This window comes from Barbatula barbatula (genome assembly GCF_947034865.1).
Source record: "Barbatula barbatula genome assembly, chromosome: 19".
Classification (NCBI taxonomy): domain Eukaryota; kingdom Metazoa; phylum Chordata; class Actinopteri; order Cypriniformes; family Nemacheilidae; genus Barbatula; species Barbatula barbatula.
Window position 1 is genome coordinate 15494301 of NC_136782.1, and position 24448 is coordinate 15518748.

The following is a 24448-nucleotide window of genomic DNA, read 5'->3' on the forward strand; positions in this document are numbered from 1 at the left end:
GGAAACACTTTAGGCAGTTATAGCGAAAGAGCGTGTGTCTGTAATACCTTACATTTACCGGCAGATGTCGCGCTAACAACGCGTTTCTATTGACCTCTAGCTTGAGAGCAATTACACGCAGACTTAAAATTATTTTAAATATTTGACTTTGTTTTTTATTTTACTTAAACGCTTGCTGTTTCATTCTTGTTTAGTTGTTAAAAGATTTCTCATAAACTTATAAAATAATTTTGTGAGAAAATCTCAATATTTTGACATTAAGTCACAAAATGTCAACATGTGTTTAATCTATCTCTGCCATTTATTTTTATACAGATAAGAAAATGATTTTAAAAATAAAACCAATAGAGAGCAACAGAGAAATTATAACGGATTTAATGCTTATAATGGGAATTCTGTTGATGTTAATGAAAACCATCATGATTCATTAAATCCTACTGGATAACAAACTACACAGCCTAAAGGAATTTCTATTGGATTTAATGGTTCATTTGTAAGTGGTTCATATTGGTATTTGTATAACGAAAACCACATGCACTCTTCCTTTTAAGCAAGGATGAAATTATTACATTTACATTTTGTATGCATTATGTGGTTGCAGATGGTGTGAACTGAATAGTAATGTGACAGGGCCGTATGTTTTTTTGGAAGGCATGGGCTTGATTTTCTCTTACCCTACTGCGTTTATTTTCCCAAGTTCATCTCTGGTTCAATACTGTGGGAAAGCTCCACAGAATAGTAGACCACAGTAGATGCGTTTTGTAACAAGAGATGCTCCTCATGAAGACTCAATGCCTCCTCCAGTGAGATCCATTGTAAGACAACAATATCACATATAGCAGGTCACTGAACAGGTCGTATAGGCCTCAAGGTTGAGGGCTCAAGACAGAGCGTTAGCTCTTGTAAATTGAGTTAATTCTGTTTTGTTTGGGTTTTGTGTTTGCCCTTGTTTCGTTTTAGAGTGCACATGAGAAATATTCTGCACCTTTCGAAAAACCTTTAGAATGCATTGGCTGTTGTACACAGAATTAAAACACTGTATTGTTTTCTTTCCCGCAGTTAAACTATACAGTAAGTTGACCATAAGTCAGCAAAGCTGTCACAACATTAGATCTGCAGGGCAGATCAGGACAGAGTCATTTCGTGCTCAAACTATGCTGACCAGCAGGCCTGAGTTTGCTGGAATCAGATTTTTAATTATATTATATAAACTGTGGACTACAACATTGTGTTTTAAAACACAGCCAGATGAAGAGGTGCTGGTTCTATTACATTGCTTCCCATGAGCACTAGCACATCTTCAGTTTTTGCCTAATCTTTGGTATTGCAATTTCAAGAGGTTATTCACTAAGGGGATGGGAACATGGGAAATTCAACCACATCCTGCTTTGCATCCCCAGGCCTTCTGGGACCACAGCAGTCTGGTAAACTGAGACCCTGTCATTCCGCTGACCCTCTGTCTTGTACTGGACCCCCAGCAAATGCATTGAAATCAGCAAGATGGCAGACGAACCCTGCGGTGGCCATCTTGCGCCTCCCCTCGCCAATCCTCAAAGACAGAGGTGGTTTCTACATTTTGAAATGCAATGTATCAGAGAGCCGTAAAAATAAATACTATTAATATTAATAAGTAGCATTGACGGTTTCATTGGACGCACAAGCCTTATTTTATATTAATATAATTTATACAAATGTTATATTGATTGTATTTAATTAAATTAACATTATTCAACAGTTATTGTTGATATTGTTGTCTGTAAATTTTTAACAGAGGTCTTCCAGAAGTTAAGTAGGGCTGATGTTGCCATTGAAACTGTTTATTGGATAAACCGTTAGACGTAAAACGTCTGGATCATGAAAGAGGAAAAACTTGAAGTAACATTGGTTCAGCTTTTACACGATGGAGACAGCTACCTGCCGGAGGGGTCGAAAGACGATACCATGGTTGCTCTCTTTTTTTTTGGACAGGAATAATGGATTTAGTTTGTAATTCGTTACATGGATTTGCAAAATACGTCCATGTATTTGGAGGAGGCATGGCTTTGGACGGCGAATCACATAGAGGGTGGGATTATAATTTCAGTGCTAGTAGGCTAATATTAGCCCCTTTCCAAATCACCCACCCCACCTTTAAGCTGTTACATTGTTGTGGGTCACACCAAGTTCAGTCTAATGACCAAACACAACAGATTTGAAGGTGAACACAAGGTTACATGGGTGAACTACGTCATAAAGTCCAAAATGATTGTGTTCTCATTGTTCAAAGTGCAGTGAAACATATTTTTATTATAGTCCCCAGGCTTTCATGCATGACAATGAATAGAAAACATTTCTCTTTCCACACATGGATGCTTAAACAAATCAGTTAGAAAATGTGTTTCCTTTTGTTTCTGTGTAAGGAAGAATAGTTCTAGATTTAGATTTAATGATGAAAATTAGCATAAATCACACTTCCAGAAACACTGCATCTTTTCTTCTCAAGCTGCTGGTCAAAATGATATACAGTAAATTGTTTACAGTTGTACAATCTGGAGATAAGAACTCATTGATACTTTCCAGGTCACCGGGCAGCCACACTGCAACAGTGCAAAGTCAAAGTGCCAAGGCATTGTGTTTCTATCATGAAGAGAAACGTGACCCACTGAACATTGACCTTGGACAGATGGCCAGTGTGCCTTAGTACAGTGTTTAAGGAGAACAGGCATTCAACCAAGATGTGAGTCAAACAGATGTTGAAGGAGAAATACATAAAGTGTGGCAAATTGACTAACTATTGGCTACAGGACATATCTATAAATAAACATATGGGTATTGGAGCTACCTGTAATTCTTTGAATTTATGACTTATTTGGGAGATTGAATACAGGGCACTGAGCTTTGTGGAATGGTGTGAAGCTAACCACCCACAACTAAATGTATCAAAAACAAAGGAAATAGTCATTGACTTCAGGAGGAAAACAGCACAACCCATCCCTGTCTGTATAACAGATTGCGATGTGGAGATTGTGAACTCTCACAAATATCTGTGGCTTCACATTAATAATAAACTCAACTGATCAAAAAACATAGAGGCAATTTATAAAAAGGGCCAAAGTCGACTTCAACGAAGTCCTTCAATGTATGTTATCAAATGCTCTACATGTTCTACCAGTTAGTGGTAGCACCCTCTTTTATGCTGTGGTGTGCTGGGTCACTGGTGTGAAAGTGGGTGAACAAACTCATCATGAAGGCAAGGTCTGTCATTGGATAGGACCTGGTTCTGCTGGAGGTGGTTGCTGAAACAAGAATGATGTCCCAACGTTCAACCAATTCAGACAATACCTGTCATCCTCTTCATAACACGCTAGTTGAATTGAGGAGTAATTTCAGCTGCAGAATGATCCCACCCGGTGCAACAGTGAACGCTATCGAAGGACTTTTGTGCCCTCAGTAATAAAGCTGTTTAACACGTCCCTCAATAGCAGAGGAACCATTGACCTTCTGGTGGACTAGTGGGCCCTACTATTAACATTGCACCTGTGAATATAAACTTGTCAAACGCACAAATTTTGTAGGTTCAGCCATCTTTTTTTTCACCCCATCTGTATGTATAGTGTGCATATCCTGTGCATGTATGTATACCGGGTGTAGATTTCTTTGGTATCATTATATACATCCTGTTTTTTTATATTCAGTTTACATCTTGGGCATTATATGTATGTTTTGGACATTGTAATATCTTTATTCATTGTTTTACACTTTTTGTAATTGTACTGTAGTTTACAATTGTGCTGTTGTGTCTGGCTGCTCATGCAAATGAATTTCTCCACAGGGGATTAGAATATAGGATCAATCCATCTATCATCCACCCACCCATCCATCCATCCATCCATCCATCCATCCATCCATCCATCCATCTATCTATCACTTTCAAACACTGTCCTTCCCCAAATGTCCTTTCTTTTAACTTTGTGAAAAATGGTGAATGATTCAACAAAATCTTTTCCCAGAAGAATTTATGTATGCTGTGTATTTACAAAGCTATGTATAACATGCTGGAATTTGTGGATTTACAGTAAATAAATAGCACGTATAAATATTATGGAGAAAGTCTTATGTGTGAGAATAGGCATGAAAGGCCCGCTGCTTTGCGAAACGAGTTAAACTGATTCATCTTGACACAAGGGCCATGTTGACAAATTGGTTGGTACCATTTCTTTATTGGCACTGAAAGACCACACACAGAAACAAGTTTTAAACCTGGTGTCATTATCCATGATCACAACATAATGATGACATGGTACTTCCTCATTTATGACCGTATCTTTTATACTTCCTTTACAAAAACACCTGCTTACCAGCAGCTCGAAAATAACAGTAAACACAACAGAAGAAATTACATCATTGACTTTATTTTGGCATAACAATCCTTTCATTACATTGCACTTTCTTATTGTTGACTTCCAGAATTTACAGTTTGCTCGGCTGAAAAATTGAGAACTGTTGAACACTAATGTAAACAGCTGCAAAGCCCATTGTTGGGAAAAACGTTCCATTCTGGGTGTTTGTGGATCACTGAACAGAGAGGATTAAATTGAACATGAGACAGTTGAGAGAAACACGTATCTCTACAGCTGAAGGCTTTATACAGTGTATTAGGAGAATTTGATATATCATAAGGCTACAACAGTCACACCTGGTCAGTATTTGTGTTGACTGTGATGGCTGGAAAATAAATAACTGAACTTACGATAAACAGTCGTGGCACTTCCTGCCAAATCTAAAAGGACACGATTGAAAGCATGATTGTACATAGAAAACATTCAAATGGAGAAGGGAAATAAACATCAGCGTTTTGCGGATATTGATTCATCCTCATCCTCAGGTAAAGACAGATCAGGTTTTATCATAGACAGTGTCTCAGGAAAAAAACATGTTGTTATAGTTGTGCACATTCACATATAATGGCCCGAAATACCGTAGCATTGACACTATGCACATTTAAGAGTACTGTATGATTATGCATTAAATAGCAAAATATCCAACCAATTGCCATGTATTTGAAGACACCTGGCACAAATAAAAAATTAAGACTTAATACATATTAAACTAAACCGGTGGTTACTTGAGAGCTAAAATTCATGGGACTCAGTCCATTCGATAAAATTACCTTAGAAAATGTATGTCTAAATAAACTGATCCTGGGGAAAAGTTCTACATCATTTGTTTGCTGAACACTTTGTTTGATATTTTGTGTATAACACAATTCCAACAGCTTTATTGGCTTATATGTTCAAATGCGTTTTGGGCTTCTGTTTAGGGATTGTTCAACCAAAGACAAAAAATTTGCTTCACGTCATGTAGGATTCAAGGATTCAAAGTGTTTATTGTCAAACATGAGTATGACTATTTTTGTGAAACACAAAAGAAGATATTTTGAGAAATGGCTTTGTGTCCATACAATGGAAGTGAATGGGGTCCAATGTTGTTTGGTTACCAACATTCTTCCAAATATCTTCATTTGTGTTCTGCAGAAGAAAGAAAATCATTTTCAGGTGAATTATCTCTTTAAATCTATATGTCATGACACTTTTTAACACTGAGAATTGTCATTTGAAAGCACTCGTCCTTAAGCACCTCAATGTCAGTTTTGTAGCCATTAGCCTTTACCTCACCATAGAAGTCCGGCTTCTTCAACGCTAGGGGTGTCTCCACGGTGATGGACGTCCCCATCAGTGTATCCGTTTGATTTCGATGGAACAAACCCAAGAGGGTGGTCAGAGCTCGGCCCACGTCGTGACGGGCCCCCTCATTGACAAAGCAGTAGAGGATGGGGTCTGCCACGCAGTTGAGACTGGTGAGCGCAAGAGTCACATGATACGCACCAAACAAGTCCTCCTCTGCACCACAATCGCAGGGATTGCTGAGAAAAAGCACACTACGCCACAGCAGGAGCACATGGTAGGGAGCAAAGCAGAGGAGCACAATGAGGATTAAACTGAGTGCCAGCCTCTTGATTTTGGCCTTCTCTTGTCTCTCAGTCGAGACGTTACTGTGCACAGCTCTCAGGATACCTCTGTACGCAGCCAACATCACACCCCAAGGCGTGAGGAACCCCAGAAAAGTGCGGTAAAGGTTCATACCAGCCACCCAGTCCTGCATTGGGTACTTCTCAAAACAGAAGGTATGGTTAAAGCGGTCCTTAAAAAGTTCGTCATGGAAGAGCGGGGCGGAGTTTGCCACGATTTCCGTTACCCAAACAACGACGCTGACCAGCAAGGCGGTTTTGACCCGGCGGACTTTGGAAAATCTAAGCGGATGAGCCACGGCCAAGTAACGGTCCACGGATATGCAACAAAGGAAGGCGATGCTGACGTAAATGTTGGTGTAGAAGATGAAACCGAAGAGCTTGCAAGAAACCTGGCCATAAATCCAGTTGTCGTGATGCACAAAATAGTCTATCCAAAGTGGCAAAGTGGCGATATACAAGATGTCGGCCACGGAGAGGTTCATCAAGTAGATACCCAGCTCGTTCTTCTGTTTCACCTGCATGTACGCGGCCCATAGGGCCATGCAGTTGGTGGGGAAGCCAAGTACGATGACTATTATATACAGCGCTGGCTGGAAGAACTGGTCTATGTTTGAGTCGACGTTGCACGAGGTTGAGATGTTACACATGGTCTCTCTGCTTCCTCAGAGACTTATATAATCATCAGAATTGGCTGAGCTGCCTATGGCTCCAGTTCAGGCCATATTCAAGACTACAGAGTTGAGAGGCTTCATTCTGGCTTTACTGTGACAGTTACGCTGTAACCCACTTTGGTCTAGCATGGTGGGTCTTTTGTGTCACAAGCCTCTACGATATCTCATGGTTAGTCTATAAACCATACATTCATGGTCAGTAGAGCAAATAAGAAAGAGGCTAGATGGATAATGTGATTAATCCTTGTGTAATGATCACCATGGAATGGTTTTAGATAGGGGTCAGGGCTCTTTCAGCAGGCGCTCCCATCACTTTCTCTGAAGGTCGCATGGTGAATAATGTTCTTTGGTATGTTCAGCAACAACCATCTGTAAAAAGAGGAAAAGGGGGATTTTGTGAGTTTCTAGTGAGGTTTAGGAGATCCCATGAATAGCATGCTTTATATTTGGTAATGTTGAGAAATGTAAAATTTACCACATATTTACACACCTTGTCCAGTTACTTCAACACTTTTTTATTGTTATAGATAAAACAAGAACTTTACATCATATTAACAACAATATTTCAATTGAGAATTCGAATACAAATTTGACAAACATTTGAAAGTTTTACATTTATAATTATACTTGAACTTGATACTTGAACGTTGGATTATACTTATACTTGAACATAGATATATAATGCTAAATGCAAACAATGTACATATTTCTTGTAAATCAAACTGATTTTTTGTGTAAATAATCTTCAGCAATCTTACATTTAAACTCATATTATATTTTGTCTCTAATCGTCAGTTTTTGTGGACTTTTGTAACTGAGAGGATATTTCAGTTTAAAGACAGATCAAACATCCTAGGAAATGTGATAAACACATTATTTTGTAACAGCCTTTCTTTTTAAAGTGTTCATACTGAATTACTTAAAACTAATGAAATATTGTAATATACGGTATGGCATTTATGAAATGTAATCTTGGTACAAGTGGCTGATACAGTTTAAACCTATACTTAATTATAACATAAATACACCCACAACACTTTCCACATCATTTGGCGCGTCATTTGTCACATAGAGTTACTGTGCACAGGTTAAACAAGATGTTAGTTAACCAGGGTTATGAAGCAAAGTTTCAGTGCCTGGAGTGAAACCAAGTTTGCTGTCTGCTTGGAACTGTTTATAGATTCTCCAAGAAACTTGGAAAGATGCTGTGCAGAAGAGATGAGAAATGAAAGAGATGTAAACAGGACATGCGTGATTCTGAATATCAATATGTGGCAAGAAAAGTAAATTTCTTTCAGAATGCACAATACTATTTCACACAAGCAATTTAAATAATTTGACATTTTAATAACATTTTATTAAAATATTTTCCTATATTTTTTAAAAGGCAGAGAGTATGAAATTTAGCAGCATCTAGTGGTAAGGTTGCGAATTGCAACCAACGGCTCACTCCACCCCTCACATTCAAAGCATTACGGTTGCTGACACAGATAACATATTTATGAAATGCTCTGTAGATCAGTTTGTCCGTTTCGGGCTACTGTAGAAACAACATGCTGAATTTCATGTAAGGGGACCCGCGGTGTATGTAGATGGAAATAGCTCATTCTAAGGTAATAAAAACACAACGTTTCATTATGTAAGGTCTTTATACACATCTGAAGACATAGTTATGTATATTATATTGCATTTCTGTCAAAAGAGCCTCCAAACAATTACACACAGCACCTTTAACAATAAATTTTCCATGGAAAGCATATTTTTTGTACCGAGTAAGTCATAAGGACAATTTAAGGATAAAAATTGTGGTAAAAACCAACACTTTATCATCCTGGTCACCCACCATCATTTACAATTATTTATTTAGCAGATGCTTTAATACTACAAATAGTTAATCTCACAAGCACCATCAGTGAGCTCAGTCAAAACCAGTACAACATACAAAATCAGGTAGGATACACCACAGGTGACCGAGCACTTTCTAAGTGTGTCACTATTTTGAAGACATTGCTTATGAGTCTAAAGTTTTTCCAAGCAGTAGGAAATATGAGATAACAGCAGTGGCCCACTGATCTGCCTGGGGCCGGTAATGGTGACCGATATACCAATACGCGCCTCATATTCGCTGCCCTAATCCAATCTGTCATTCTGCTCCAATATCAATATCTCATAGTGGCAGATAACAATGTACCCTTTAATACAGAAAGATAGAAAGCACTACAGGCTAAAGAGACTTACCGATGATGGAATGTGAACCGCTGGAAAGTTGTCAACTCGACTTCATTTTCGTTTGGGTTAGGAGATTAAAAAGAGTGAAGGAGAATGGAGCTGGCTGTGACAACACATAACATCTCAGATCAAAAACGTGTTTTGTGTACATTTTAAACTGAGTGATATCGCATATCTTTTAAGTAAACATATATGGCCTCTTTTGGGTAACTTAATGCATTACTGTGTATGAAGGCCTATTACTATCTTTTATAGGGAGGCAGAGATAAAAATCACAGTTTCAGATGTTGAATTCTATCTTCAATAATGCAGAAAATGATAGCATAAATAAAGATAAGAGTTCTGAGATCTATTTTAGTCATAAGATACAGATGGGTCACAATGAAGAGCACAATGAAAATCCATTCAAACTACACAAATGGTACAAAAACATAATAACAAAAGAATGAAGTGTTATCAAATAAAATGAATAAAAATATTCATAAATTTCTATTGGTAAGATACACATGCCCATGGTAAAAACTCACCAGTAGGCCTGCCCAAATTATTTTTCACATTGCAGTACTTTGCAAGTATGAGCCTCCACAGACCGAGTCCTTTCTGTGAGAGCACTTATTTGTCTGGCACACCAGCTGCATTGTGGTCTGAAAGTGCTATAAGCTTCCCTCATAATGTAATCGTACTCTGTTTTCACAGATCTCATGTTCTTTCCTTTCCTTGTGTTTCTCATTAGTAAATGTGGTTAAGGCTGTAAGGCTTGGTCAAAGATGTTGAAAGAGAATAGCAAAGTGTGAAAACAGGTGTTAAAGGTCCAGTGTGTACATTTTTGGAGGACCTATTGACATAAATGCAATATAATAAACATAACTATGTCTTCAGAGGTGTATAAAAACCTTACATAATGAAGCGTTGTGTTTTATAACCTTAGAATGAGTTATTTCTATCTACATACACCGCAGGTCCCCTAGCATGGAATACACCATGTTGTTTCTACAGTAAACCTAAATGGAGAAACTGTTCTACAAAGAAGCGAAAATGTGACGACATCTTCGTTCTTTTGTCAGCCTCCGTAGTGCTGCGAAAGGGAAGGTGGAGTGAGCCGTTGGTTGCAATTCGTAACCTCACCACTAGATGCCGCAAAATGTTGTTCTCTGGACCTTAAAATTAACCAAAAGATACTGCTACCCAGAAGAATCACTACATTGAACTTAAGCAAAAATCTTACAGGTTTACGTCAATAAAGGTTGTGTAGGCCTACTACATAATCGTATCATGTTGGCAAATGACAATTGTTTCTTATTTATTATGACATACTGACCAATGGGAATACAAGCCACATTTAATGGTGAACAGCCAACAACAAAATGTGATAATCACCTCTTGTGAAATGTTACAATGTTCGATGATAGGGGTCACTATCAATCATAATAGCCTTATACCTATAAAAACTGTCAGCTTTATTATCTATCATCTCAATGTGATTTTCAAATTGTTAAGTGTAACAAGCTTTCTTGTGTGTAAAGTCAGTATTCGACATGTACGTGCAGGGAAAATAAACTGGAAAAGGAAGACTTCGTACACTACACTTGACCACTGCATGACCTGAACTCCTAAGCCAATGGCTCTTAAAATGACAAATGTTGTTATTGTCAAGTTCAAAGAAAAAATGTGAGGGTTTTGCAAAGTAACAACGTGCATTCTTACAACAATGCATATGCGGAAACACCTTCTAACACAAACCCACAACCATTACTTGCATGTTTCAGTGCACAAGTGTAACTTGAAAAGGGAATAATGAGGCTTAACCCTCCCAGATGGATTGAATCTGAACTATTAACCACTTCAGAGACAGTTGTCCCTTTGGTTTGCCTTATAGGGTCACACTATATAATGAGTGTATGTAGTGTAAACATAACGTGTCCCTAATAAGACCCTCTGTGCATCTAACCCCCCCCCCCCCTTATGGTCTGATGGAATAGACCCCTGTGTTATCCCAGACCCCTCACAATAACAAATACAGTATTTGAAGAGTAGAGCAGGCAGCTTTCCAATCAGAAGGTGACGAGAGACAAGTCTTTCCGCTAACTCCTTAATGAAAGAAACGGAGAAAGACAAAGAGAGGTATCTAAAAAAAAGGCTGAATCTAAAATAGAGCTGACTGATTATTCATTTTTTCACTCATTAGGGACAGATCAGATCAAGGATAACACAAACACGCCTGGCAGAACTCATGGGCACCAACACACACTAGGGGTCAAACAGGGTTCATTACCATGAGGGCAAATGTTCAGGGGAAGGACAAAAGGACAGATGTAATTGGCAATGAATTTTACTATAAAATAAACTCACAATTGATCATAGTGTGTATATTGATGATATATGTGGCAGTTTTTTAAATTTATAGACTACTTTACACATGCATAAAAAAATTTGTCATTTAAACATTTGTGCCAAATGTTAAGTAACTGTGCATAAATAGACCTACAAGAATATATCATAATGTTACTGCAAGTTATTTTCTGGTTGTTAAAAAAACTTTATTTTCTGGTTGCAAAAAATAGAACCCGAAAAGAACGTTCTTGGAATGTTATTTTTCGGTTCCCAAAAATAACCAAAAGGGTTCTGTGTTTACTGGGGTGCACCTTCATTTTCTGATCGTATGTTTCTTCATATCATTCATCTGTCTTTCTTCAGATGGTTCCACATAATGTTCAAAACTATCAAGTTATTTTAAATGGTGAGCTAGAAATCTGTCATCACAAGATGATGAGATACTGTTTAATGTATATAAAATCTAACTTAATCGCTTCATAAAAAAAATATAAACCCACGGTCTCTAAAATGATACTTCTTAAAATTACAGGCTAATTCTTTTAGCTGTTTTATCAATCAAACAAAAAAAGAACTCAGAAATCACACATTTCCATAACAGTATTTAATAAATAACAAATGTGTATGCATATTTATTATTTTTTAAGTCCTCATAACCATCAGAACATACACCTAACTTTTATATGATAGCAAATATATTCAGCTTTATTTATTTAAAGTGTAAATATACCTTGATTTTTAAGGTCCTCTTTTGGTTTATGTAGTGTCCAAAAACTAGTTTACGTACATACACGGTGTAAAAGCACTATTATTTTGTTATAATATACCTCACTTCTTGACTGACTCTCAAATGATTCGCTCGGCGAATCATAATTTGATTCCCCTCCTTTCCGCCAGCCTAGTCTGATCGGATTGGTCAGATGGTCTAGCCTTTTGTGATTGGTCTACTGCGAATGAGGCTCACGAGCTACTAAGGGAGCTATTTTATATTACAGTAACAATATATTTCAAGGTAACAATTTCTTATTATATTTCTATATCTAATACCTAATTTTTCTTATATTTAATTGATTTATTTATTACTGTTCATTACATTTACATTTAGGCATTTGGCAGACGCTTTTATCCAAAGTGACTTACATTGCATTATCCTATACATTCTACATGGGGATCCTATTCATTTTACATATGTATCTGCAATTCCCTGGGATCGAACCCACAACCTTGCATGTTAACACAATGCTCTTACCACTGAGCTACAAGAAAGCATTTAAATGCTCACCATAGTTAAAATGTAGGCAAGACACGAAAATGAACTAAAGATATCTGGTGTTATGGTGTTCATGGGGTCTGTACTGTAGGTATTCATCGATCTTTTCTCTCTATTTAGATGCTTTCGATTGGATGTGATTTAGGTTTGTGTATTCTTGCGCTTGTCTTTGCACTATAATTCTCTGGTGAATCCACACAAGTCTCCAAAAACGGGAGGTAGCAGCACATTACGTTAAAAGCACTGACGTGACGAACATCATTCCGCAACAGGGTTTCCTCTCTTTTTCAGAGATCTTTTTCCAGGACTGTCCCAGACTTTTCCAGGACAATCATTACGATGGAAATTAGACAAGTAACCTTAAATAATATAGTCTTTAAAAAACATACAGTTTATGAAAAGGATTTAACAAAAATAAAATATAAATTCTCTAAACATACTCCCACACAGACATGCACCCACACCAAGCTTCTGGTACAAAGCTTTTTATTTCAAATCAGCAATGCCGAAGCTTTTATCATTTAAGATTTCCCTTTACTTTACTTCCAACTTTAAATTCCAAAAATAATCATTATAATGAGTCTGAAAAAAACTTGAATTTACTTTCACAAATAATTGATTGATATTAATTAGATTAGTCACAAACAGTCTGAACAACATCATACATATCTACTGAAAAAACACATTTTTAAGGTCCATTGAACACCAAAATACTGAACTTTAGCCATGTAAATGTCATGTGATACAACAAGTGGAGCAGTGTGATTGATGGGTAACCTTACTTTATTTTGGAAATTTTTACTGATTTATATATATATATATATATATATATATATATATATAGCGATTTTCCTCTGATTTTATATTAGTTTGCTGTGTTTTTCTTTGGTTTGTGGTGGATTGGTTTATTATATTGTTTGCTATGATATTGCTGGACACTTAATATCACGGTTTCCCTCTTTCACAAACTGTAATGAGAAACACTGATTGACACACCTGTAAACCCCGATCAAATCAACTATTTCATTGGCCAGCTGATCAGACCATCCCAAATAAATAGGAGGCAAGATCTCTTACCAGAAAGAAAAAAGGCTCTGGATGGACGGATGTGCTGAGTGCTGCTGTGGACTGGCGTGATAATTTTATTCTCACTCAGCGTTGTGGCTGACTGGAAACCCTGTGCTTTGGTGGAGCTGACTCACAGACCTCACAGTGTCAACGCTCACAAAACCTCAGACTAAAGGGAAGTGGTACTTTTCTTCCACACTGATGCGTGTGGTGGTTTTTAGAGCCGAAGACCTGTTCTAGTTATTGCTTATTTTTGTGAAGGTGCCAGGTCCGGTGGTCAGCGGTGGAGCACCAGATACGGCAGTATTGTTGATGGACCCAAGGAAGCAGCGCAACACGTTATCTACTCAAAGTCCTGCTGACAGAGGAAACACTGAGCTAAATCCAGACGGGACTGGATTTGGGTATTGTTCACCCTGGGACAGAACATTGGACAAACCCTGATTTTACTACATCCCTGGGTCTTTGAAGAGATGTCACTTTAATATTGTCATTTTAAAGTTAACTTATAGAAATAATAAAACTTTTTATATTTATTTCTTGTGTCGTTCTAAATCTAAATTTGATTTATATTTAACAGACCTTCTAATCTGTTACATAAACATTTACTCATTGGGGTCATTATTTCAAACGATTCATTCAAAATGCTGATGCATTTTAGAACCGAAGCAGATGACTGTCTTCATGAATGACTCATTAAATCATTCATGTTGACTTAAACGAGACGACCTAAAGCAGATTAAATCACAAACGCATTTGCTCCGAATTAGTTTGAGACTATTTCTGTTGTTGAAGGTTCGGAAAAACGAGTGAACAGCGGGATGCTGTTACAACAAAGTGAATGATATTACTGTAGACCATATATTCAGCACATCCCGATTCAAAACTGACTTGGGCCTCGACTTTACAACACTTACGTTAGTTGTAAGTTTGTCTATGCTGCATATCAGTAAACCCTGCATCTAAACGCAATGATCTGCTGTACATGTGAGTGTCTCATTAAGGCTTTTCAATAAGATCTAAATAAAGCAGGCTTGATGACTCTGTGGAAGGATTACTTTGCGAGACAATTTATCATGGGATGCAACAACTCAACATTTGTAAATCGAGTCCCGCAGAGTGCTTTGTGCCATTATGTTCATTATTTTGGACCAACTGTAATAGTATGATATCTTCCTCAATTAATGAGAAAACAATCCAGGACAAGATTTTCCAGGACATTTCTTTCATTTTCCAGGCTTTCCAGGACGCGTGGGAACCCTGTGCAAGTTTAGGCTCGCCCAAAGTTAAAATTTATTAAAATTATTAACAGCTTCACAAAGCAATCTGACTTCTGAAATACGTGAGACTGAGCTTTTTTCATATGTACGTGCTGATCCCTGCACCCCTGCACGAGCACTGCGGGTTTGAGAGAACGCGCTGGACTGAACGAGCAGATCACGAAATTACAGACTGAAAGGACAAAAGAATATTTGATTTGTTAATTTGGTATGGGAAGATTCATTCATATGTATTTTTCATCATAACGCCCAATTTGCAGAGCGCTGAGTTAACCACGCCTACTTATTTACATTCTGCAGAATACAAGGAATAGACATTTCATTCCGTGGTAACGGCATATTCCTTCATTTCACCCAGCCCTACGACCTACAGTGTTTGTGGGAGAAGTGTAAAGTTTTCACGGGCAGTCCTAGCAAAACGTAGGCGGGGACTATATGTAGTGATGCAAATCTGCACCGGTTCACGAATCGAACTAGGCCACGGCTCGCTTGCATGATTCAGAGTCGACTCCCTTTTTCCCAGCCAATAACCTTGTTATTCATTCACCTTCGACTTTACAACTTGGCAGACTGTTTACATTCACACACGGCAAATTACACACTGCATGAAATGTAATTTACATGATCTCGTAATATGTACTCTTTACGTATATTATAAGCAGAAGTAACTGAGCCATATGCAAGATAAACATTAGTGATCTATTATACAGATTATTAATCACCCTATTTGGTATTTTAAGATGACCAACCTTAGTCAGTAAAAATAGGCCCTTTTCACATGATGTCACCCATCTTCTGTTCTGTATGCTTACTTCCGCTAGCGCCTCAGAATGGAGTTTACCAAGTCCCTTGCACAGCTGCCACAAATACAGCTAGATGATGTACAACATCTTGCTAACAACAAGATCAAAGCTAGATGAAGGATACAAGTTCTTTGTTGAACGGTACCTGTTTGATTATGAAGGTAAGTGTTTTGTTTCGTTTTTGCCTAAAAAACGAGTGTTCTTGTGAGTCAATTACATTACGAAATATAAACACAATAAATATCTTACCAATGTCTTGACCACTTTTATTTTCAGTCACTGTTGTTAAATGCTAGCGCAACGGCAAAACAAGTTCTTCTTCGTTGCAAAACGGAAGTTATAATAGACTGCTTTGCTAAGTTGAGTGACGTCATTGTAAAAAGGGCCTGTTAACCATGTATGCTTAGTAAAAATAGTGTAAAAAGCCTAATAATAAATGTTTAAAATCCAGGGAAAGCAGTACATTTGTCCTCTCCTGAAGGACACTGTGTCAGGACAACTGCACTCATTGCTTTTATAGCATGTTCATGCCTTTGTCGAACCCGAGAGAATACAGCAAGAATGGAGGTCAAGTCCTGTGGTTAACTGCTGTTTCTAGAATGTCGACTGGTGAGATCTGACACTTTTCCCCTGCTGCTATCCAACCAGTTTCTCCTTCATTTTAAACGCTGATGCAAGTTTCTGTTTTCACTTATGCCATTTAAATATCTCATCTTTGTGCTTCTGGGTATTATTTTTACTATTAGTGTTGTAAAAATCAACACTTACTTTTATAAGACATGCATACACAAAACAATTTCATGTTAGTTTGTAAACAACACACACAAGCGCAGAGAGAAGATATTCAATCATCTGATATTTTGTAATGGGGATCTGCTTTTGCACCTGCTATATACACGTTGTATTTCCTGATCCGCCAACCATGAAACAAAGGCTAAATAACAGCCAAAAGTGACGGAACAAATAAGAAAAGCTTTCTAAATAAGCAATAAGCAAGCATGAACCTTATAACCCTCCTGCATACAACACTGATGATAGCCAGACATCTCGCTGACAGTGACAGTTTAGTAGAAAAACCACAATCACACAAAGACAAACGTAATTATAGACTTACAGCATTGCTCAGTCCGCTATAAAAGTACAAAAGTGCTCTTGTCGTCATACCAGTTACCCATTATGCTCATTTTCTTTTAAACCTGGCTTCTTTAAGCGTCACACGTTGGTTTTAGCATGATGGTAGTGCTGAAGTCACACAACTAAACTTTTTTACTACCAGGGTGCACCTGGCTGTTCAAACAGCCGAGGCTTTTATCATGAGAACATTGGGCAAGTGAAAGGGAACTAATTCAATTGGCCTTCAAACTGCTCAGCATGATGAATAAGCAGGTAGCTAGGTAGGACACAACCTCACCGTCTCCATCTGAGAAGATTGTCCTCCTCACCATGTTTTTTTCTGGTAGACAAAATTATTGAATTAATAAAGGAATAGTTTGTCCAAAACAAAAATAAGACAGAAAGTGTCTAGAGGCTCTCGGGCTTCAATACGTACTATTAAAGTACCATAAAAATGGTTTACACTGCTGGAGTGCTGAAACCGCACAATTAAAAGCGTATCAAACTGTCAGATGTGATGTCAAACAAAGACTTTATAACGAAGAAGAGTTATAGCGCACATGTAAGGCCATTTTATAAAAATTTTTGAGCATGATAAGAGCCTCTAAAGGCAAGAGTAGACTGAATATTATGAAGAACTTTTAAGTTAAATTAAGAGAAGAAACTAATGTGACTTTAAGATAGGGTTGTACAAATGATGTCCCTTTAAATTGTATTTCAGCTTGTCCGATTGTCAAACCAAACCACTTCAAACTAAAACTGTAGATAAAGGAGCAATGTGGAGATTTTAGCGGCTTTCCTCTAGCTCAGTGGTAAGAGCATTGTGTTAACAACGTTGTGGGTTCGATCCCAGGGGATTTCAGATACCTATGTAAAATGTAAAGGATAATGCAATGTAAGTCGCTTTGGATAAAAGCATCTGCCAAATGCCTAAATGTAAATGTCTAGCGGTGAGGTTGAGAAATTACAACCAACGGCTCACTCCATCCTCCCCCTTTTGAAGCACTATGGTGGCTGACACAGATGTTGTCACTTTTTCGCTTCTTTACGGAAGGACATAACGTATTTATGAATCGCGCTGTGTAGAGTAGTTTGTCCGTTTAGGGCTACTTTACAACCATTAGTACCAGAAATGTGTGGCAGGGTGGTTAAGTCATCGACGAAAAGGGGGTTGGATGACGATTTGGCCTAAGGTCTTCTGGAACGAAGGTAGACTAGGAGGGTTTGGTACGGTTAAACTGGGGACTGGAGATTGAAAATGTAGATGAAGCGGCCTCTCCTGGCCTGAGCCATCTTTTGAATTAATGAAGCATGAAATCGTTGCTGAATCGAGTACTGATAGGTCGGAGATGGTCGGACGCATTGTGGGCTCGGATTTGTATGTGGTGGTGATTTGTGAACTTCTGAAAATGGCCGAAGAATGCCAGGATGAACATTGCATCGAGTGTTCGTGTTTTTAACCTTAGTGACTTAGCATTTGTGCTGTTGTGACCTGTTTTTCATTACTGAACACGCTGATAACTGCACAATGTATTTGCGAACTGTTAGCTACAGTGACCGACCAGTCCATTCGACAACGTGATTTCCCATCCCGCTTTTTAATGTAAACACACGCTAGACAGATGGGTTTCAACGTTTGCATGCATCTCTCGCGTCTCTCATGTCTGGAACGCTTGGTGCATAAGCACAAATGTTTATGGCAGTTCTCGCTGATCAGCAGCTGAGCTAACTGTACCACAAGTACAGTATAGCAATTGCAAGTTCAAATTACGTTATTTTAAATACATTACATTCATAGGCTAACATCTTCAAAAACGGATCATCAGTCTCTTACTTATGTGTAATGTTAGCATATAACATGATGTGTTTAGATTGTAGTTTTAACTGTTTCTCCGAAGGCTATTAGGTTTCAGTCAGTGGAGGAAGGAGGATTGACAGTGTGATATCACCACCTCTGCTAACACAAGCAGTCAAGCACTAGGCAAAAGCATATAGAGTTAGGAAAACAAAGTATATTTTTAGTGCTTTAGATCAGTTTAGTTTGTGACAAAACCTTTTGCAGTATTTACATATTGTTTATTACAACATAATATTATTCATTAAAATAGAAGTTTAATTTGTTTCATAAAGTAGAAGTTGATTTTATAATGTCTTCATATTTTGTGTTTAAAGGTGAAAAATTTTGCTATTGCGATAACATGATATCCATAATATTGTTACATCCCTACAGTAGTGTGTTAGAATAGGGAACGAGAGAGGATTTGATCATTTATATCGCTACAAGTACAAGTACATGTTGATTTTATAATGTCTACATATTTTGTGTTTTAAGGTGAAATAAAATTTCATCATGAGGATTTATTTAAAAAGGTCTAGAAATCTCATCTCATTCTCGTGAACCCAGTCTCTTGTCTCGTCTCGTGGGATTAGTGTCTCGTCACACCCGTACTCTTCTGTGATTTATCACATTGTTAAGCATAAAATTCAATAATGAATTCAAAAGTAGTGTATTGTGCACTTTAAGAGGTAAATATTAAGGGGTTGAACACCTCCCTTTTAAAATCAGGCTTAAGCATCCATGAGATAAGTTTATGTAACAGCTAAATTGATTGTTAGCACCGAAGCTAAATTGATTGCGTTTTACTGATCAAAACTTTTACTATCGGTTAACGGTCAATATGAACATCCCTATACTGGACCTTTAAATTAAACCACACATGACCAAATCTGTAACTATTTGTATCCTCTTATTTGTTCTGAACAAACAGATATCAGACAAAATCACAAACAGATCAAAGATTCTGAGAGGGGCAGTGTGCTTTTCAGGGAATGGTCCATTATATCGGTACACCGTGTTCACATAGCAGTCTGACCATGGCAGGTGAGCTAAGAACTGCCTGTCTCCCTTGGTATTGATTCAGGGCAGCTATTTAATCCTTTCCTAACTGTGTTTTATGGTCCAGTGGAGAGGTGGCCATATGTCTCTAGAGAGACCAGGGTAGGCGTCCTGCGAGGGGAATTAATGACTTCAATAAAAGTGCCACATTTTCCACTTAAATCCCCAGTCGAGAGTTTTATTGGTGAGGTTTAATTCGGCTTAAACTGGCCTGCTGCTTTAGGCAGGGTCACAAATACCAATCACCTCTGTCCTGAATTGCGAACAGGTATCAAAATGACTATGCTTTCTTCAGACACACACAAAGGAAAGAAGTGTAGGGATGAAACAATATCAAAATCTCACTGTGCGATAATATCTCGGTATAACACCCACAGCTCGATATTTAATGCACCGTTTAAAATGACAAATGATGACTTGGAAACGTTCCATAAGCTAGAGTATGATTATGGTATGATTATGGGTCAAATGTTATTTTTAAAATAAAAAATTGCACCAGATGGACCTTGACAAAGGTAACATCTATTATTTTTACAACTTTGTTTATGTTAGGCCCGGAACACCTATCGTTTCATACAATCATGTGATCACGATAATGTTAAGACAATTTTGCTATTGCGATAACATGATATCGATAAAATTGTTAATCCCTACACTGGTGCACATCTACTATTGTTTTATTGGATCCGTAATTGTTTTTAACAATTCAAAAATGCTGACACCTGTGTTTGGGCCATTTTCGAAAAGTGAACTTCAGATGCAGACCTATCCAGTGTCGATGTGTATGTCTATGTGATACTGAAGTTGCCTTATAGCTTTGTGTGGTAAGGATATAGTAAAAAGTGGTAAAGCATTATAAAAAAGGCTGTACGTCAATAATTAATAATTATGGATGAGGCAAATCTGTTCTAGACCTACAAAAGTCTCATAAGTTTATTTTAATGAAGCCCACAACTGATACACTGATGTTTACTGTCAGCATGACCTAAACACAAGAGGTTCATTTTTCATGAAATTCAAAGGTTAAGAGGTTTCATTTTGTGTATCTGTGAATGTTTACATTTGCTGGGTGTATGTGTGTGTGCATGTGCATAATTTTGTGACGCCAGCATAATAATGAAATCAGGAAATAAGAAGTATTTCCCTTATGTAATACAAAGAGTTCAAAATGGCTACAACGGCTCGAATAAGTTTAAAACGTGTACGACTACCCTGCCTTTTTTATCAGGGTCCAAAGATGGACCACAGGAAACAGCATTGTTGTTTCCACTCATTCTCTATGAAAATCTGATGAGAGACAAAATAACAGCGCTGATCTGAAATATTAAAAATGTCCTAATTCTATCCTCCTATTTCATTCTTGCACATCAATACTACCACAAGTGGCCACACCGGCAGCTTCACTAAGAGCTGCTGCTTTTATCCATTGGACCCCAAGAGGCTGCCGCTTATAGCCAGCACAGGATGGATTGAGTTACACCGTTGAGAGAAACATACAGCAAAGTGCTTTATCAAAGACCTGATGCATTGCTGTTTTTTACTTTTTAAACACCTTTTTATGACATGGAGGGAAAGTCAATTCTACGCATATTTTAACCATACCATTTTCTCTCAGACTTTTGACCATATTAAAATTTTAAAAGCACGTTTTTCAATAGTCAGAAAAGTGCTGCATTCCGAATTGTCAAAACTATAATGGTACATATTCCTCACAAATGGGCACATTTAAAATTCATGTACGAATAAATGTTTTATGAAGAGTCCACCTTTCTCCGTTTGTTGAGTATTATCGCTGCGGGTTCGGGCATTTTACACAGAATGTTGCCTGAAAAAAACAGGTCCTTTTTTTGTCACATCCATAATGCACATACATTTCCTTCATCTTAAAGGGACAGTTCACCCAAAGATTAAAAACATTTACTCACCCTCGAGTCGTCTCAAATCTGCATCATTTTACTTTTCTGATGAACACAGAGATATTTGGAAGAATGCTTGTAACCAAACAGTTCTTGGCCACCATTGACTACCACAGTAGAAAATATGACAATGGTACTACTGAAGATAATTGCTTTCCCACATTCTTCAAAATGTCTCCTTTTTAACATATAAACAAATTTATAAGGCATTTTTTTCCTACGGTAGTCAATGGTGAACAAGAACTGTATGGTGTAGAGCTACACGATTAATCGTTAAAAGACCCACATGATCTCATTAATGAAAATAAACGATTCTCATGCGTCTATTACACCTCAGACTAAAGGCATAACGCTCCAATCTGTGTTGGTGCTGCCGCTGAAGCAGAGAAAGCATTATCATCATTAAGTATGAAACGGCGTTCCTTACAGTCTTTTCAACACCACACTATCATTATTTATGAGTCAGATGATCTCAGAAGTACTGTTTATAAACTCTCAGTCTGCCCAAACCAAACCAAATCTCTGCCCAAACCAGTTTATCTCAAACCAAATAACAAACCAACATAAAGTAAATAAGCCCTAACAACAAAACTGCTCTTATGATTGTCTTTCAGGATTGTGATACATTGTTCTGATTATGCTTCCCATCTTAACTGGACAAGTATGAAACAAAACTCTATTGCAGTTTGTAGCGTGGACAAATCCGACTGCGCGCTTCTATCTGTCACTATGGTAAAAACACGTTGTGAGAATGTACGCAAATAGAATTGCTGTATGTTGTTTTTCATCAAACTGCCCTCCATGTTTTCAGGTTATTTTAAACTGTTTATAGGTAAATACTGTGTTGGTGTAGTTGTATCGTTCTTTAAAAACTTCTTCAAGCAAACTGTAGATGTCAGGCAAATGTAGTAATCTTTCTAAATACCTTTAATTGCAGGTGTCACCTTATGAATTTGTTTGACTATTTATACAGGTCACTTCCATGCATTAACACTTTTACAGTATATAGTTTAACTTTTACATGTGAAGTAAAAAAAAGTAACCACTATAATTTATCTATGGTAATTGTTGTAAAAAAATCTGTAATTACTTTTTATTTGTCATTCAGAATCGTAAGAGAATCATGATCTCCATTTGAAACAAAAGAATCGTGATTGGTTGGTGACAAGCATTCGTCCAAACATCTTTCTCTGTGTTCATCAGAACAAATACATTAATACAGACTTGGAACAACCCGAGGGTAAGTTTTAATTTTCGGGCACGTGCCCAAAGATACAGTAGGCATGTGTCTGATGGTGTTACATGATACGGCTTGATATATGGCATGGCATATTCCTGCTGATGTATTGTAGGAGTCAGGTTGCTTAATAGATCAAACCGCTCAATACCGGCCAATACGCCTAGTGTGCTGTGCACTTCATATTGGCAACAGAGGAGGTCCATCTTTTGTTCCCTATTGTAGCCAATGCAAATAAATCCAGCATTTTCATGTGGCTGTAATAAGATCTACCATAGATGTTTCAAAATTACAAATTACTACATATTTAATTATACGCTTGAATGGAATGAGTTCATTAGTCTATTAGAAAACAGCCACTTGTGGAGCAACCAAGCTGTTGGGTTATAGCTCCCCTCACACAATCCAGTGCCCAAACCAGACATTAGCCAGGCAAAACACCCTTATTACATCAGGCGGGTGGCATTGGTTTGCAAAGCCATTACTCTCCTCTGCTCGTCATGCTTTTAATGTTAGTTCTTATCTCGCATCCCCACGAGGGCAATTGCTGTTTGCTCAAACGGACTGGTTAAATGGTTTCCCAACACGACCAGGAGAAAGAAGCCATATCAGGATAAAGCACTAGGGAACATTCCAGAAAAGCGCTTCATGTGCCACACTGCCCTTTCGCCTCTAAAAGATCACCTACACACCACATGAGATCAGATACGATGTGAGAAACGAAATCAGCCACAAGTTGCGCCGAAGAGGAGTGGACAAGACACGCAAGAGCTAGGCTTAGACGGCAAAGCCACCATATTGAATTTATATTGGATTACATATTCCAGCTATTGAAATGAAAAAAGAAACCTAACTACTTTAGTATTGGATTCATGAATATTTTTGTAACTCACTGCCAAAAATGGATATACAAAGTCTGTTTGCAAACGTCCTATTACTGGTAACTCTCACGAAAATGATCCATGTTTAACTGTGGTGACCAAAGTTGAAGTTTACTATGGTAAAACCGTGGTTAATTATCCTAAGAGGATTTTGAGTAAAACATTATACAAAACATAACATGTTGTAAGAATAGCCAGAGGCTATTTAAAGCTTGTACACTTATTGCTTAAAACACTGTAAACCACATGTTCAACAGAGAAATTGAGTGGAAAGAACATGCACTCAACCATTACACTAAATGCATTAATACATAAGCCATTACTACTGTTGTCCTTTACAGTTATGCATCCTTGTAAAAACCATGACTCCTTAAAAATATTTTTTAAACGCAGTTTCCTAAGTATCCACTGCAAAAAAAAATTAACGTATATGCATTAGTTTTACTTCACAATTGGTTGCCTTTACAAATCTGACAGAACTGACACCGTGATGTGCCAACAAGGCAAAATGTAACAATGTGATGTCAAATAAAGTACGGTAAACATACATATATGAAAGGCGAACTGAGCGAGTATTATCGATGCGTAAATGGTCTAAATAAAGCACACGATTGATACTCACATTGCTGGGTGTTCATCCTTGCTCATTCTGTGATGGTATGACAGACAGTCAGTATCTCCAAACCGTAGCGGTAACCTCTCACAAACGCTCGTTTCCCTTGTTTGAATGAGCATCTGGAAAG

The 24448-nt window shown here is 37.6% G+C and overlaps 1 protein-coding gene across 1 annotated transcript; it reads right to left on the reverse strand.

Moving 5' to 3' along the window:
* Nucleotides 1-5342: 5342 nt before the first annotated feature.
* Nucleotides 5343-24448, reverse strand: gpr4 (G protein-coupled receptor 4). Its single transcript, XM_079481066.1, has 2 exons — nt 24328-24448; nt 5343-7050 (listed from the first exon to the last, which is right to left on the reverse strand). Exon 2 carries the CDS (start codon nt 6655-6657, stop codon nt 5554-5556), a length of 1104 nt encoding a protein of 367 aa, XP_079337192.1. The 5' UTR covers nt 6658-7050; nt 24328-24448; the 3' UTR covers nt 5343-5553.

Coding starts and splice junctions, on each gene's coding strand:
- gpr4 (XM_079481066.1), bottom strand. CDS start 6,657: ATGTGTAACATCTCAACCTCGTGCAACGTCGACTCAAACATAGACCAG.